The 18,732-nt window shown below is 42.6% G+C and overlaps 1 protein-coding gene across 1 annotated transcript in view; it reads left to right on the top strand.

The window, feature by feature from the left end:
* Nucleotides 1-18,732, top strand: part of MAGI2 (membrane associated guanylate kinase, WW and PDZ domain containing 2) — a 748,620-nt gene that overhangs the window by 665,009 nt on the left and 64,879 nt on the right. The window contains exons 15-16 of the mRNA XM_063134211.1: nt 680-872; nt 7,552-7,800. Coding sequence (XP_062990281.1) covers nt 680-872; nt 7,552-7,800 — 442 coding nt within the window. The remainder of the gene's footprint in view (nt 1-679; nt 873-7,551; nt 7,801-18,732) is intronic.

Genomic DNA, 18,732 nt, shown 5'->3' with positions numbered 1-18,732 from the left:
ACAGTTCTCTGACTCCTCCCATTCTCTCACAGCCAATCCAGTTGCTCCACACCAACATCCAATTAGCACTCTCCTTCCATCCAGCACTCACTCCCCCTTTATGGCCTCATACTTACAAATCTGCTATAAATACAGTGAGTACCTTCTTTAAACTTTTCAATCATTCTTATTAATTAATAAACCTTTATATTAAACTTAACATCACAGCCTCATGCAGTAGAACATCATGGTATCCAACTGTGCCCCAGCACTTGCATGAATGATGTTGCGGTGGCATGAACAGATGCTTACACATCATAACTAGGGCTTGCTAGGGCAATGGGGAAAAACTGGTGATTTGCTGCTAAAATTTGGCAGCAAATTTCCTCACTTCCTCCATTGCCTTAAGAAGCACTAGTTACATTGCACAAGGGTTGGTTTAGTGCTACCTCTGGGGCACAGTTCAGTACTACCCACTTTAATTTCTACAAATTGCTACAGTTACTGCAAATGATTTGGGTTGTTTCTCATTGGCTTATGTGAAGGATGGCATTCTAGGAGAAGTGTCTCAAACACCGCTCTCACTCTGAAACAGAGCAAAGGAAAGTTCTACTTGCTCATCTCCAGAAACATGTTGGGATTTCGTTGGTGGCTTATAAAAGATTTATGTTAGTAACACTACTTTTGTATTATTACTTAGATTCTAATTGGAGCGGTAATTGCTATGGGCTCAGCAGACAGAGATGGTCGCCTACATCCTGGTGATGAGTTGGTCTATGTAGATGGAATTCCAGTGGCTGGCAAAACCCACCGATACGTGATTGATCTCATGCATAACGCAGCTCGAAATGGGCAAGTGAATCTAACTGTGAGAAGAAAGGTGCTACCCACAGGTATGGTTTTTTTTAAAAGGGGGAAACAAAATGTGGTTCATTAAGGAATGAGGTGCAACCAAGGACAAATCATATGTTTAAAAGTTTTGACGGAGGGAAAAGCCAATACACAAAGAAATGCTTCTTTTGAAAGAAAACATAGAAAATATTTGCGTTTCGATGTTCTCTTAAAATGCTTCTGGCACAAATGCTAAAGCATTTTACTTGCTTTGTCGAGAGCAGCAAAATAAAACTGACACAGAATTGTAATAGTCATGAATCATTCTGTCTTTATTCTGTGCTACATTGTTCTATGTTCTTCCTATGGTCACCACTACCACTACATCAACTGTCATCTTTTAACTGGCTTGTTGACATCCATGGTGTGACCAACAGAGAGCAGACGTATGAAATAAGCATCAAGGCTGTTAGGTCTTCGGGGGGAAAGATGTAATTTCATGGGATTTTTGCTCAAGCCCATCCGTAGGAGCATATTGTACAAACCAAACAAAAACAAGTTGAAATGGGACAGATGCATATCTCTGTTAACTAGCAAGTATACTAAAATCTAAACTATAGATATATGGGGTTTTTTCAGTGTTAAATATTTAAGGAGTCATCCATGTGGATTTGTATTTCTAAATCTAACGACCAACATCAGGCCTGAAATTATAGTTTCTTGACATCCGTCTGTTAATTTCTTTGCTATGTGAGGAACAGATTATGATACATGGATCTATGTTTGACATCTCAAATCTACTGTTCATGGGCCATTCCACACACTATATACTATAGAGTGTATAAAACAACAAACTGTACACTCAGTGAGGAGCTGTAGCCAATCCTGTTCTCTAAGAAGTGCACGTCTATGTTACATGTGTTTTCAAATCCCTGTTCGTTACATTCAGATTTTACATTTTTGGGTGTACACCTAAAAATGTAGTTTGTGAAGAGGACACATTTGCCTCTTGACTGACCAATTGAAATAAGCAGCCATCCTTAGCCTTTGCCTTCTGTTTCTAGTATGTACATTGTGCACCTTAGCTGGCCAAAAGCCTCATATTCCAAACCCCATCTCATTGTTCACAGTGCAGTCTTCCTTTTGGGCACAATGTCATGTGCCGTTGTCCATTGCATTCCAGTCATCCCAGTTTGGAGGCTGATGTTCTTCTGTTGCCCATTTTAGACTCCTGGAGTCAGACAAATTCTCTCCAACCCGGTGCAACGCCCCCTAGCAGCTCCCCCAACCCTAGGAAAATGGCCATTAACCAAGGTAATACACACAGCACCTGACGATTAATTCCCTGAGGAAATTAATTATGCTTCTTCTGCTTGAGAGACTGGTCACTTTTATTTGTTGCTGGCCCTTGCTAGTTCTTGCATGTCTGGAACCTTTATTTGAAGGAACATCTGGAACTTTTAGTTGACGATTCTCTTCGGCAGTGAATTTCAGTCCCATATACCATTAGAGAAACAATTTCTGAAGAACCACTTGAACAGAAGAGCCAAGTTGTTGACAGCCTTTGTAACAAAAATCAGGCCGGAACTAAGAAAGAAGCTCTTGACATGACAATCAACCAAGTTGCCATTACCATGAATAACTGCCAAGAAATGAATTGTCATGGTGTGATGCTCCCGCTCCCACTCTCAAACCCATTTCACCACTGTGCTATTTTTAGTGTGTGTCTGAGCCGTTCCCTCCTGAGGTCTGTGGGCTCAGTCGTGTTTATTTTCTCTTTTCATTTTCACTGGCGCGCGCGTGCGCTCCAGCTCCTGTAACTTTTTTAAAGAATGGCAGCTGCTACAAGGGCAATGCCCGTGATGTCACATGGCCCGTTTAGACTGAGGGTAACAATCCCGGAAGAAAGTAAGTCTGGGATTGCCCCCTCTTCTGGTGTAGAAAGGGCCTCAGGCAGCTCCGATGAGGGATACTCTTGGTATATTCCAGCTTGCCAGATGAGAGAGATTTGGGGGCTTTCTTGGAGGTTGTGGCCTTCTAGCAGAATATGAAGGGGTGGAGCATCACATACTGAACCTCTACCACAAGGATCCTCTGGCTAAACCTTAACAGAGTTTTCCCACCCCACCCCCTGACACTTTAAGAGCTGTGTGTCCCGTGCATAGCAGCTATTGGGAAAAAATAAACAAGCCCTTCTCCACTTGATTCACCACCCCCACCCCCGCCGCCCCTGGAAACACACACACAGCTACTTTCAGGCCTCAATGGTCTTAAGACAAAGAGCTTTCTAGAAAAAGAACACCTTCAATCAGAACTTTCCAAACTTTTCATGTTGGTGACACACTTTTTAGACATGCATCATTTCGCGACACAGTAATTCAGTTTTACTAGCAATCCGAAGGTTAAACTAACGCCTTATAAGAGATACAGACACATACATAAATTGTAATAACGAAATGTATGGGGACACAACATACCTCATGAAAACCTTTCATTTATATGTTTAAAAATATATGATTTGCAAGATAATAACATACATTTCCAAGACTTTTCACAATGATCCAATTTTGTCGAGCTGCGATCGAGCGGCGGTTGAGACGGTGTTCTGTCAAAAAACTGAACCCATGGAATTTCTCGAATGTGTCACTTCAGGTGCAGCCGCGTCACTGGAAGTGATGCAGAATCAGCTGTTTCGACCCGATTATGCATACTGCACAGTACCTGTATGATCCCTCGACCGTGGTGTGCATACACAGATACGACGGAAGGGGAATATACTAGTGCACCATACTAATCGGCACCTTTGCGGCGTAAAAATGCATGCAAGTCGGTATTGCTTATTTCACATAGACTCAGAGGTTTCTCGTTACATTCGCATGACACACCTACACACTGCAGCTGACACACTAACGTGTCACAACACACAGTTTGGAAAGCTCTGCCTTAGATTGAAGCAGGGCAGTTTCATGGCTGGGTAACCGCTCTTCCCAAAGTTAAAGTGTCTTTGTACGTCTGAAGAACGAGTACAATATGGAGCTCTGAAAGAATGGGAGAAATCTAATAAGCCCAAGCATGAAACTACTATGTGGGGTGGGGAAACATATGCACGGGCCAACTCATTCTGAGAGCGTTTAATAGTCAGGACGGCAGATTGGATTTAAAGAGTCATAATGCCTTCAGAACTCCAAAAAGAGTGAGGAAGAGAATTGCCAACACTAGAGCCCTGATAGGAAAGAATGACATTTCAAAGGACAGAGGGATTAAAATGCTACTTTTTGCAGTGAGCTTATTGCTCCCCCACCCCCATGAATAGATCTTTCAGAATAGATGGAAATCCTATAGCAATATAAAATCTGCTTTACCTGGTTTATCATTCTTTCCTGTACTTAATGGGAATCTGTTACATTCATTTATAGCACAGGCAGCAGTCGGTAATTCATTGAGGTAAGATAATTTTCTTTCTGTTGCCCCCGCAGTGACATAAACAGTATTCAGCCTTCTAAAACATGACAGCCAGAAAATGAGATCTTTCTTGTCACTGACTATGGCATTTAGTTGCAGCTCCGGTTCAATAACTTTTGGAGATTTTCAATTCTAAACGTAGCGGCATAATGATTGTTTGTTTTTCTTTCGTCTTCCTCGCGCTAATCACTTTATTTCAAAGTTGTACAAGGACTGCTAGAGGACATACTTACCTGCCTGAGAAAGGAGCAATTTTGCTTGATTCAGAGAAACAAAATAAGATGTTGCACTTTGATGGTTTTGCTTTTTATATTGGCATGTGTGAGGTGGGGTGAACACTGGTCAGCTGTTTTGTAATATGCCTCTCTCTCCATTTTGATTTTATCTGAAACTATAAAGCACTATAACATCTGTTGGGTAGCAGACAATTGGTTCCATGACTGGAAGCCAGATTGGGTCTGCAGTACCTGGGAGTAAGGCCCACTAAACTCAGTGAAGCTTAATTACGACAACACATGCATAGTTAGTATATAAGGTTAATCGCCAATTAGCAATGGACTTTTGGCCTTAGCTAGATCCACATGATGCACGTGGGATCCCGGGATCAGGGAGGGATCATCCCTCTCTTGCCCTGGGATCTTGCCCTCGCCTTTGAGCCCGATTTTGAATGCGGAACATGTGGGCGGGCATTGCAGGTTGTCCTGGTTCCTTGCAGTTCCTCGTGAGGAGCCGAGACCTGTGCCCATCAGGTGGAGGAGGGGGAAAATTAAGTTTAATTTTTTTAAAAAAAACTACCGTCCTGTGCACAAGTGTTTGTGCGCTCTTCTTCTTTAAGAAAAATATTAAAATGGCGACCGTGACGTCCTCTCCCTCTGAGGTTGTCGCACTCCACGTGTCAACAGAGGGGGAAATCTCACGATAAAAATATCACGAGATCTTCACCCCTCCATCCTGCTAGACCGCTAGGTCTAGCTGAGGCCTTTGTTGTATCTGGGAAGAGTGAGGAATTTCCTGTGTCTGTTCTGTTCTTGTTTAAGAAAGACAAAAAAGTTCTTGTCTAGCTTCCTGATTGGTGTGCCCTCTAAGCCTTCCATGACACAAATAATTGCACTTCAGTCAGCTTCAGTCAATTAGAATTAGCAAAGCGAGGCCCAAGGGAGGCTATTTTGCTTCCTGAACTCTTGGGAGAAGCAGGAGGATGAGAGTGCATATGAAAGCTGTTTCTAAAACTAATCAACTTGGAGAAAGGACCAAAAGCTCTCACGTCTGGGACATGGTACCTATAATTCTGCCTTCCCTAAGCTGGTTCCCTGTTAGGGAAGGCTACTCTCAGTAAACCAACCTCTACTCTTACTGAGGCAATTCTCACTTTAGCTTGGGTGGATTAGGCCACAGACTGTTCAATAGCTCTCACTGTATTATTAGTCTGTAATAAAACAACTGCCAGAAAAAAGAAGACTGTTCATCGTCCATAATGCAAATTTTACTTTAAAAAAACCCACTTATTTCTGGCCATGAAAGATATAAATATTGTAAACACAATTCTTTTCTCTTCATATGTTCTCTATATTTCTATATGTGGCTGATCCACCATGCAAAGAAGGCTAATTATTCCAATTCTGTATGCAGAGACAGCTTTCCTTTCTCTAAATGTCCAACCTATCTTTGACAACAGAATAATTATTCGGGATTAGTCTTCACTGAATCATACCTTTAGTCCACCAAAATCTTTTGAATAAGTGGTTCTCTTTTTTGAAAAAGGCATGTCAGGCAGCTAATCCTAATTACTCTGTTGGTTACCTGCCTAAATTATTTTAGTTTGAAGGCAAATACCTTAATATTGAATCAGGCATACTTATGCAACAGAGCAGATAGACAAAGGGCTCATCTACACCAAGCAGGATATTCCACTATGAAAGTGGTATGGAAGCGGTATATTAAAGGCAGGAGCTACACTACTGCTTTATAGTGGTACTGAAGTGCACTGACAACTGTTGGGGCCCAAGTTTATCGTGGAGAATGCCGACAGCTCAGAGACCATTTCCACCACCCGCTTGAGAACTCAGCCTCGGTCTGAGCAGAAGGGGACATTGGAGTTGACAGATCCCAGAGTCCACCGCAGGCTCAAGTGGGCAGAGTTGAGAGGAGGAGGGAGGCAGTCTCCTAGGGTTGTGGTGGGGCCAGGAAAAGCTGGTAGTAGGCCCAGGCCAGATGGGAAATGTAGGCCCCATTTCAAACTGCTCATTAAGTATTTTTTTAATCAGTTCTAAATACATATGAACTAGAACGATTTATAAAAAAGGTAATGGCAAGCACTTTTATTCAAGATGTATATAAGACATCACTTCTTCACATTCAGAAATGCTTTACGTGCTTTTCTTTGGGCAAATTCATCATCAACAGAAAAATCAAGCAACTTTGCCCAGGGGGACTTGGAGTAGGCCCCCTCAAAATCTGCAGGCCCATGCCAACTGGCCCCACTCTGCCCAGCCCTGGGTAGCGGTTCATGAGCGGCTCCTGTCAAAACACTCTCCCTGAGCTAAATTGCCTGTCAGACTGTAGGAAACAGTCCTGCTTTAGTTGAAGACAATTGCCTAGCTTTGTTAGTCAAATTAAGCTTAGAGTATAGCTCCTAGCATTCACACTCTCTTCAGGTGTGAAGATATATTTATTTGTTGAATAAAACTTTGTGGATTACACAGCAGACGCCTTTATTATCTCATATCAGTGGGAGGGCTTGGAATTATGACAAGAAGCCTCATGTAAGGACGAAGATTAGTCATTGTAGTGGCACATATACTCTTGATGGAGAATGTGTGAGAGCTAGTCCCAATAACAATAGATTAGGGCACAATCCTATCCAATGCTCCTAAGCCTCTGACCATTTCTCCACGCCGGCTGCAAGCGGAAGGGAAAGAGGAGCACAGATTCCCAGAGCTGAGGTCAGAGTGCTGTCTCTGACCACAGATCCAGGAATCCAAAATACCCTACTGCCTAGGGACCATAGGATTGCTCCCTCCACTGTGATTTTTAAAAAGTCAGAGCATAATTTAGCTCACCACTGATTACCTGTTTTGAATGTTAGGGCTCCATTTTGGAACATATGAACTAGTATAAAGAAGGGTACATCATATGTTCTTACCAAAGTAGACCCCCCAATTTCCATATTAGATCCAGTTTGTTCAGTATTCCCAATAATCTGTATTCTAGAAAGTCTGATGGATTTGGTTTTGGTGATCATATGTTTATGTTAGTAAATTTGTGTCATTTCTGTTTCAGGAGAACCGTGCCCAGAGAATGGAAGAAGTCCAGGCTCTGTGTCTACACACCACAGTTCTCCAAGAAGTGACTATGCCACATATGCTAACAGCAATCACGCTGGATCGAGTAGCAATGCTACACCCCCAGAGGGCTTTGCTTCGCACAGCTTGCAAACCAGCGATGTCATCATCCATCGCAAAGAGAACGAAGGATTTGGCTTTGTTATCATTAGCTCCTTGAATAGGCCTGAATCCGGATCTACAATTAGTAAGTTAAATGTTTCTGTCAATTGTTTTTCCAAGTTCTTTACAAAAAACATATGACACTTTGCCAATTGCATATACTGCATACCACTAATCCATGGAATTCAGCATTTATAAAGTTGCATCTTCTTCAACGTCCTTTGGGTCAAGAGACTGATTATTTCAATTAGTTCTCTGTTCCAAATACTCACTGCCCAACCCACAGGGTTTCTAGAATTCTCTATCCAGATGGTTCTGTCTCCATTTAGGCAGACAGAACTGTGCAACAATCAAAGTATCAACAAGCACTTTGCTTGTGTATATCAAACAACAAGACAAAGAATAATGGATTTAATACTTTGCGGGAAACTTAAGATTCACAATGCGATAATAAAAATATGTTTGCGTTTCCTCTTTACCACCCCCAATACTTGTTGTATTGTGCAAAAGAACAGCTTGAAAACTAAATACACCAAGTCTTCTGGCATTACAAGTTTTGATACTTATGACAAAAAAACTTATGATGGGACTGTGATGCTTGCCATAATAAGGGTGATCTGCCTGATAACTCTCATATACTTAAATGTTAATTTAAACATGAATAACCCAGATTCACAAGAGGTCGCTCCCATGTTTTTTTGTAGTCTATTCAAAAGACAATTCTGAGTTGTGAAAAGTCATGTCTCATATTTGTCACAAAGTTTCCATGTGAATTTAAACTTTAACCAGTGGTACCCTTCCAAAGAAGCTGAAGAAAAATCTGGCGGCTATGGTGGGCATATATCAATTCAGTCTTGTTAGGGTGTTTTGAATGAGATAAATCCCGAATTTCCCCCCCAGAATATGACTGTGTGAATATTATCTAGTTTTGTTTGATATGCTTTCTTTTGGCTGCAGGTGTGGCTTGATTTCGTTGTAGAAATTTGCTGTGGGTTTTTGTTTGTTTCTTTGTTTTTTGCAGTTCCCTTGATGAAGGCATGATGTTTTGAGAAATTACTGGGACTGTTGCTGCTCCCAGAGCCATTTTAAGACTCAGAAACAGCTTGAGTTCCAAGAGGACCACTGGATGCAATCAAGAGAAAGCTAAGTGAGCTCAGGTCCTGTTGAAATCAATGGGATTTAAGTTCACAGTTAGGCACTTAAGTCCCATTGATTTCATGGTTAACTTTCTCTGGATTGTGCCCACTGTATTTCAGCATTCACCTGATCCTTTCATCTATCAGCATCTGACTGGGTCTTTGTGTAGATGATGATGATGATGATGATGATGATGATGACAACGATCGTCATCATCATCTCTTCCACTTTCCAGAATAATGTCAAGAGCAGAGTGTGAGTTTCTGTGTCAATTGGCCTTGGGCTGCAAAAATTCAGGTAGTTTATTGCTATTAGCAGCCTGGCAGCTGGGAAACAACCTGCCATTTTACCAGAAATTTTAAGGGGGAAACTTTAATTTTAATAGCTTTAAGCAATAGCCAATTACAGGCTCTGAATGCCTACCATGAGTAGCCAGCCAGAAGTAAGGATTTTCCATGTTGCCATTGGTTTTTCATTGGAGAGGGAGGAGGGGCTTTAAACAACCATAACCCTGCAATCCTGTGCACAGTTTCCTGACCCCATTGAATACAGTGGGAATTCCTTCTGAGTAAACATGCACTGGGTGGTGCTGTAAGTCTATTAGATTATTTTGTGTGATTTTTTTTAAAAAAATGTTTTTGTGGGGAGATGTGTAGAAACGAACCATATGCCATTTAGGTTTGTATTGATTTTTTAAGTGTGTGCATCCATGTGCATGTGTGTGTGAGCAAGTATGTGTAAGCAAAATATCACTAATTGAGCCTCTGATGTGACATGTGGCACCCTGCCACAATGTCAGATGAGGTACGAGATCCTGTATATGATTTTGCACTACTTGGGCCTACCATTCCAGTTGCACTATTCCAGTATCCCAGCATTTCTGTCTTCCTCATTATTGTGACAGTTAACTAATATATAATCATTAGTAATTCTAATAATAATAATAATAATAATAGAATTAAAATACTTTTAATAATAACAATAATACTTTTCTATGTGAATAAGATTAGTAATAGTTAATTTCTGTAGAATATCAATGTACTTGACACTGTACAGAGTATTATAATCAAAAACAACACCCAAGTCCAAGGAGATTCTAATTTATGAGTTAGCCAATGCTATTGCTATTTTCACAAGCAAACATTAATAGCAACCTGCCATTTTCAGCCAACGTATCTTAGCATTAAATAAAGAAAGGACAGAGTCAATATTTAAATCTGTCCAGCAAAAATGTTAATGTATTCACTGCAAGCCAGCTAAGAGAGAATTAATACCCTTTGGAAGTAAAGGGATGGAAAGAGAATAGTCTGCATTGTCAGGTCACTGCTGCCCCTGGTCTTATGTCTTTAAACAGAATCCTGCAGATTCCTAATTGGGAGAACCATCATTAAAAAGTATAACCCAAGAAATACCCACATAGAATATACCTTCTCTTTCGAAGTGCGGAATTTGTTTGTAAAGTACTGGAAACAGAGTGATTCACTGAGGGCGATTCCCTCACAGCACCCAGATATCTGGTTCTCACCCCACATGGAAGCTCACCACAGGAGGAAGGTCTCTGCAGCCAGAGGGTGTTATTGCAGTTATGAGCTCAGCAGGGGTCAGGTGACTTCAGGGGCCAATAGGCTTCCACCTGGTTCTGTACAGTAGGGTGACCAACTGTCAGGATTTCCCCGGATTTGTCCTGGTTTTTGTTCTTTCCATGGTGTCAGGGGGGATTTTCTATAATTTTCAATAATGTCCTGGAATGACACACCTTCCCCTTTAAGGCTGCCATTAGCATGGCAGGAGTGAATGACATGCGTTCTTGAGGCACGTCATTCCCCCACCCCGAGCTCCAATTGAGGTCTTAAAGGGGAAAGTGGGTCATTCATGGACATTATAGAAAAGGCCCCAATTGGAGTGGATGGTGGTGGTGCAGAATGAAATCCTTTCCCCTCCTCCACTCCAATCGGGTTCTTTAAGGTGGCAGGGAATAACGTACTTTCTGCAGGACTCAGAAAGCTGCTTCCCCACACACACACTAGGTGTCCTCTTTTTTGGTTTCCCAAATATGGTCACCCTACTGTACAGCTTCTGACTCTTAACTGGCTTCCTTAATCTCACCAACTCATTGCTCAGGCATAAATGTCAGCTGCTCTCAGGCTTCCTTTTCTTATTTACCCATTAGCCTTACCCACTGGCCACCTCTCCACCTAATTCAGCTACTTGCCTGGTTGGTATTTGCTTCCTATCAGATTGCCCACTTGTAGTGTTCCCAACTCTTCCACTTCTTACGAGGTAATCTGCCACAAAGCCCAATCATGCACACATCCAGAAATACAGAACAGATCAGTGGCAGTGAAAGGAGGCTGAACCACAGTGTTTATACTGCAGAAGCCACTCCTAGGTAGTGTACTACCTTGTCTATCAATAAAAGTAAATGGGCAACTGCAAAACAAATGGCCACCTCCAAGGCGAATCAGACTTGGGCACATTACAGCTTCTATATAAGCCATTCCCAGGCACTCAATGAAAAGATTCCACTGCCCGATTACACATCAGTAAAGCTAAAGTGGGGAGGGGACATGGTTGGGCACATATCCCCCAATGTGCCCACTTAGCCCAGCTGACTTCTAGATCTTTCTGCATTCAGTGCAAAGATCTGTGAAGGAGTCTGCAGAGCTCCTGCACCCAGGCAGGGTTCCTGATTGCGGGAAAGAAAGATCCCCATTGCAGATCTTCATGTCTTAATGCACGAATATCTAGAAAGCAACCGGGCAGGCAGGAATATTGGGGAGGGGGGCTTATGTGTGCACCCACATCCCCTCCCCACATTAGCTCTGTTTCTGCATCCAGCCCTCCTGTTGTTTCCTGCCACTGATCTTGTTTTTAAAGGATTAGGCAAATGGAAGGAGGCTAGTCATGATTGGAACCTCTCTGCTCAGCAGCAGAAGAATTTTGATCCTAGGGACAAAGCAATCTAACTGGCCACTCTTGGAAGTAGAATGCTTCCAAACTGGACCTCTGGCTGATCAAGCAAGATGGTTATTACAGGCATCTGATGGATCCAGAATTCCATCCAAGAATCATGAGGGAAGGGAAGCACCAAGGTGTACATAGATAACCCCACCCAATTGTCCAAACCCTTCCCCACAAAAATCTCTGTATACATTGAGGCCTCCTATATTGATGCCGCCTTTCCAGGCCTCAATATAGGCCTAGGACTGCAAAGACATTTTAATGTAACTGTGGCAAAAAGCTTTTGTTATAAGTAACATAACAAAAGTTAGGGAACAAGTAGCATAGGGAACATCAGGCTGTTTTTTGTTTTGTTTTTACCTCTTGTTCAGTAGATAACTGTGTATGGTATTTTTGGGCTGCCCCAGAACTCCTAGAGTTTCCCTAGCATGGGGACATAGGGAAAAACTGCAGGAGATACTGATACTTGACCTTGGATGGCAAGAATGCATCTGAAGGGAACAAGCTAACCTACTGGGTTACATGTTCTTTCTCCCAATTAAATCCAGGCATGCTGGGAGTTAAAGCTGAATTAAAGCCCATGCACCTATAGAGAATTGAAGACACAATAACTATTCATGTGATCAGCTGTGTAACATATTGAAAAGGACAGCTGGCTCTCTCTAGAGGCTTAGTTTGCTTCGTTTAGGATCGGTTTCTGTTTACATTTTTTTTAAAATGCAAGAAGTTATTATCTGCCAGAGGATATAGTAGATACAAGAGAGGCTTGGATTTCTTCCACCCTTTCACCTGATCACTTCTGACATTTACCTACTGTACAAGAAGAAATGTGAGAAAACAGGCGAGTGGCTTTTTACAAAATACAATCTCTCAACTGTTAAGGGAAATGCATAAGGAACAGATAAAAAATAACACTGTACTTGTAAAAGTGAGAAACATTATTTGTCAGTGACACCAGCTTGTAACGATCAGCCCTTTCTGGGGGCCTGCTGTGATATTAGCTGGAGCTCAATATGGGTTTAGTGATTTTCTGTCAAGAGAAATAATTTTTGTTTAAAAAATAGCAAGAAACAGAGAAAGGTGCCATGTTTTATTTGGCACCCAGTGTTTTTTCCAGCATTCTACATGTAAATGTTTCAGGAAACAAGACTATCACCTTAATAATGAAACACTGGAGGTTTTTTAAAAAATATTTTGTTCAATCAAACCATGCAGAGATTGGGCGGGGAGAGGTTAGAATACTATCTTAAAACTTTGGGAGATTTCCACCCTGAAAATTTCTCCTATAATACACACAATGAGAACTCACACTTCATTGGAGCAGGAAACTTTGAACAAATATCCCCTTGCATATGTGGAGCTTTGCTGAAGTGGATGGGGGAAATCCATGTGCACACAGGGTGCTCCATGTGCACAAAGGAGCCTTTATACTCACAAGAGATCTTCAGAGAATGGTCCTTGCCTTGTCATCATGGGGCTCATCTACACCAAGCAGGATATCCCACTACGGAAGTGGTATGAAAGTGGTATATAAAAGGCAGGAGCCACACTACTGCTTTATAGCGGTATTGAAATGGACTGACAACTGTTGGGGCCCATGACACATACCATATACCGCTTGCATATGGCTTTCATAGTGTTATATCCTGCTTGATGTAGATGTGTCATGGCTCCCAACAGTCGTCAGTGCACTTCAGTTCCACTATAAAAAAGTAGTGTGGCTCCTGCCTTTTATATACCGCTTTCATACCACTTTCATAGTGGAATATCCAGCTTGGCGTAGATGAGCCCATGGTCTGAGAGTATATGATGCAGCCACCTTGTTGAAACTAAGCAGGTCTGGGGCTGGTTCTTGGTCTGGAAGGGAACCCAGCTGGGAATCCCTATGTATACCACCTTCTGTTCCATGATGGAAGAAAGACAGAATATAAATGTACTGCATAGGAACATAGGAAGCTGCCTTATACTGAGTCAGAGTAGGGCTCCATCTAGCCCAGTAATGTCATCACTAACTGGCAGCAGCTCTCCAGGTTTCAGGCAGGAGGTTTTCCAGCCTACCTGGAGATGCCGGGGATTGAAACTGCGACCTTCTGTATGCAAAGCAAGTGCTCCACCACTGAGCCACATCCCCTACACACGGAATCTATGTGCCTGGGTTATATGATTAAAATATTGCAGCTGCTTAGCTGTAACTTAAACCAGGATAGTTTACTGTTTCCCATTGTTGAAAAATAAATAGTAACATTTTCATCTGCCACATTTCAAAGCAGACTTTTGCTCTGACCTCTGAGCAGAGCCCAGTGAGCCCCTTTGACATATAGAAAGCCATTGCTATGTCGTGTGTGTGTGTGTGTGTGTGTGAGAGAGAGAGAGAGAGAGAGAGAGACAGAGAGACCCCAGTAATGCTCTACACACACATTTCAAAAATTGTCTTTGAAGCTCTGTATTTCAGAAGCAGCTTGAGATGCAGCAGGGGGCACAGGGAGAAACGGGGTGGGCTGTCAGGGAATGAAAGGATGAAAATCCCTTGGGGGCTGCAGAACGAGCTACAAGCTTCTCTAGATTGGAGTCTGTGCCTGTAGCTGACATCTCAGATAATTGGCAACCGGGGGTCTCGTATGGTTTGGAATGGCTGCAGGAGACCTGACTAATAAAGAAAAGAGATTAATTAGCATTGTGCTAATGATATATGCACTAAGTGACTGTTAGTATTTGAGAGTGTCATTTAAAACCCTCGGTATTCCACCCATTCAATATGTGAAAGTACATGGCATAGTCCTCCGTGGCTTTAGACCATCTCGGAATCCATGTGCTTGTTCAAAAGGGTTGTATCCAATGTTGTTCTTCCGCTAGCGCAAATGATGTGGCACTACGAGAAACTAAGTTCCGAGATATGCTCAAGGGGACAATCCAACTAAAGTTCCTCTTGTGCCACCAATTGCACAACTCCTTGCAGGTCTTGAGTTTACAAAGAGGTCCACTAGCACTTGCACAGCAAGAAAAGGCACACAGTTGTGGGTAGGTTTCCCCTACATTTGCTTCTTACTACATGCCCTTCTGTAGTGGTCAGGTTTTACACAACCTTTTGAAACCATAACAGTACAGGGCCAGATCTACACCAAGCAGGATATAACACTTTGAAAATGGTTTGAAAACGGTATATGTAGTGTGTCCTGGGACTGAACAGTTGTCAAAACTGCTATAAACCATTATAAATCAGTAGTGTAGATCCTGCCCAGGAAAAAGGCAGCCCAGGAGGACTGAAATTTTGGGCTACTGCAGGGTGTTTTGCCTATCCAGTAAATCTCTGATGCCAGAGTGAATAAAATTATCCTTTTATTAAACTAATAGACTGTTCTTTTCCTTTAAATTTAATAACTTGCAAATGTCCAGACAGTCTTGCAAATGTCCAGACTGCACTTATTTAACTATGCCTGGTGTTTGTTTTCCACTACACAATGAAGTAGTTTATAGGAAACCAGAACATTAAATCAAATTACAATTTGCTTAATTAAAAGTGCTTCTAATAGTAAAGCACTAGAAATTAATGAGAAGGAGTTAATTCTATGCTAAAAGCCATGTATTCGTGACCTTGTTGCTAGGAGAAAGCATTACAAAAGCAGTTTTTGTTTGAAAAACTTGTTCATCAGCAAGTTTAAGAAGTCGTATCTGATATTGGTTTGAGAAGTGTTCCTGGGGCTGGGAAATTATGGTGAAAGGCAAGAGATTCTTGCAACTTCATGCTTCCATTTAAAGCTAACATTTAATACCAACTAGTTTTAAATTCTGCTAATGTAAAAATGGATGAGCTTAAAGATGAAGATACTATCCTAGGGTTGGATCCAAAGTTCCCCTTCTGCCAAATGAGTGAGGCTGAGGAGAGGAACTTTTGAATCCAACCTTTCATGACCCAATGTCTGTCCTAGTAAAAGAGAGGCCATGGCTCAGTGGTAGAGCACATCCTTGGCATGTAGAAGGTAGAAGGCACTTTCCTATGTTCCTGTCTTCAGGAATTTTAAGATGTTTTTCTTTGCAGTCAAAGGACAAAAAGTACAATTTTTCTGTGCCTACACATGTAACAACCGCATGTAGGAGATAGTGGGTCTGTTCAGAAGACACCTTAAACCCTGCTGGTTAAGGCTTTCGATTAAGCAGCAGGGTTTAAGGCACCTTGTGCGATGCATTTTGCTAAACCCTGCTCACTCACTAACCACAGTCGGACCGTCATAGAATAGTAGAGTTGGAAGGGGCCTACAAGGCCATCGAGTCCAACTCCCTGCTCAATGCAGGAATCCACCCTACAGTATACTTGACAGATGCTTGTCCAGCTGCCTCTTGAAGGCCTCTAGTGTGGGAGAGCTCACAACCTCCCAAGGTAACTGGTTCCGTTGTCATACTGCTCTAACTGTCAGGAAGTTTTTCCTGATGTCCAGCCGGAATCTGACTTCCGGTTATTTGAGCCCATTATTCCATGTCCTGCACTCTGGGAGGATCGAGAAGAGATCCTGGCCCTCCTCTGTGTGACAACCTTTTAAGTATTTGAAGAGTGCAGCAGGGTTTGCGGCTCTAACCATAGTTTAAAGTGTTGTGTGTGACAGCACAGCTTGTGGTTAGTGCTAACCCCAGGAAACCACAGTTTCGCTAACCACAGAGCCTGAAGTGTCATCTGAACAGGCCTATAGAAGGTGGCATAGTCCTATGCAGGGTGGCCACAATATTGCTGGGTGATGTGTGCAGCATTGCAGCCAGCCAGCACATTTTAAGGCAAGCCCTTCTGTGGCTCCACTGAAAGCATCTACCAACATCACCTGGCACACAGGATAACAGAATATGCAGGAGTGGAAGTGCCTTCAGAGCCCCCCTCTCTCTCTCTCTCTCTCTCTCTCTCTCTCTCTCTCTCTCTCTCTCTCTGTGTGTGTGTGTGTGTGTGTGTGTGAGAGAGAGAGAGAGAGAGAGAGAGAGAGAGAGAGAGAGAGAGAGACTTGGTGTTCCCTAGTTTGGTGACACATGGACTGGGAAAAAATAAGGATAAATGAAAGTCTGTCAAGTGCTTAGGTCTAATTTTGGCCAAAAAAAACCAGCTTTTCAGAAAACCGATACCTTTACTGGACCCACAGATTATGAAATTCACTCTAGCCAATTGACTAGACCATTAAAAAAAAATTGCACTGCCCCCCACCCCACCCCCCGTCCTGGAAGAACAGCATAATACCCTTGCAGGTGCTGGCATTTATTTTTGCGCTAGAGCAGTCCTCCGTGGTCAGTATATTAACTAATTCATTTAGCCATGATTTGCTGACCCAGCAAGTCTAAAGATGTTTTCATACATGACCCTTGTAATTCTTTTTGCCTTCCTTGCATTTCTACAATGTGAATATAAAACCTATGTTGGCCCCAAAGTAGCCTTCCACTTTCTACCAGGCTTCACAAGTGCCCACAAAATATAGCAAGAGAGACGGAGGGGCGGCTTTAATGTCCTGTATGAAAACACCTTCAATCTGTTGGCAAAGTTTTAACAATTGCCTGGAATGCCAAGCAGCATGAGTACATGTGTTTCCCATGGTTGCCTATGGGGGAAGCCGCATCCCTTGTGCATACATTGAGCCTTCCCCTTTTCACAGGCAATGGTATGACAAACATGTGCACTAACGTGCTTTGTCCATACTCAGGCAGAGAACCACATTTTTGAACAGAAGCAATCCCCACTTCAACCCCATAAAACAAAATACAGTGAAACCTTTAGCAGACTCTGCCCATGGCTAGATGGGGCGATATCCTAGGGATCACCCTGGGATCATCCCTGTGCGTTCACATGACGTACAAGGGATCCCAGTAGCATGGAGGGATGATCCCTCCCTTGCCCTGGGATATTGCCCTACTTTTTTGTGTGTGTGTGCTGTTTTTCCAGAGTCCTGGGATGATCCCAAGACCGCGGGACGTGTGGCCTGGTATCGTAGTTTGTCCTGGCTCCTCGCAAGTAACTGCGAGGAGCCGGGACCTGGGCACGGGGCACAGAGCTCCTCAGGAGCACCGTGCCCATCGGGGGTGGGGTGGGGGGAGAGGAAGCAGGTCCTCAGGAGCTTCTGCACTCTTTCTCGATTAAAAAAAATGGCGGGCGCGACATCCTCTTCCTTCCTGGACGTCGCACGCCACGTGTAGACTGAGGGGGGATCTTGCAGTCATAAAATTGCGAAATCCTCTCCTTCAGTCCCCCTCATCTAGACATAACCTCTGTGCATGAGGCTATACATGAGCACACAGGGCATGTGTGCATGAGCGCACATGCACTGGGTTGTAGAATGGTCTTTGGAATGACAAACACTGCTTTTTGTTGGCAAAGGATCTCACATTCATCCACAGTGTGCACAGTGCCATAGCTGCCCTGGCATTGTGTGTCCTCCAAATGTGTTGCCATGAAAAGACGATAGGGTTAGATGTAGCATTTGATATGTTAATACTACAAGGAGTAAAAAACAAAAGTTTATGTTTAACAATTGTGGTTTGGTGACTTTCAGAGTTTAAAACTTTGGTTGGTATTTAAATGTGAAACTGGCAACATCCTAAAAATGGCATGAGAAAATGGTCTCCAAAACACTAAGCAATTACCAAATTAATTGCAGGGATTCATCATGTTGTATATGTAGTATGTTCTGTACTATATTCTGCTGAATTTTGGTATGAAAATCTTACTGTTTCTATTTAAATATATCTAGTTCTTTTCTTTGAAGTGTCCCTACACATTTTAGCCCTGTGCCATATATTTTCAGCATTGTCTGCAGATATTTTTTTTAAAATCTGATGTTTACTTATATGTTTTATTACCCCTTTCTTCTTTTGGTTTAGCCCCTGAAGAAGCCCCCAAATATATAGCAAGCGGCCCACTGCACTGGGCTACCTCGAAGCATAAACTCCCCACCCC

The sequence above is a fragment of the Elgaria multicarinata genome, chromosome 9, assembly GCF_023053635.1.
Source record: "Elgaria multicarinata webbii isolate HBS135686 ecotype San Diego chromosome 9, rElgMul1.1.pri, whole genome shotgun sequence".
Classification (NCBI taxonomy): domain Eukaryota; kingdom Metazoa; phylum Chordata; class Lepidosauria; order Squamata; family Anguidae; genus Elgaria; species Elgaria multicarinata.
The sequence above is the reverse complement of the archived record's forward strand: the minus strand, read 5'-3'. Positions and strand labels throughout refer to the sequence as shown.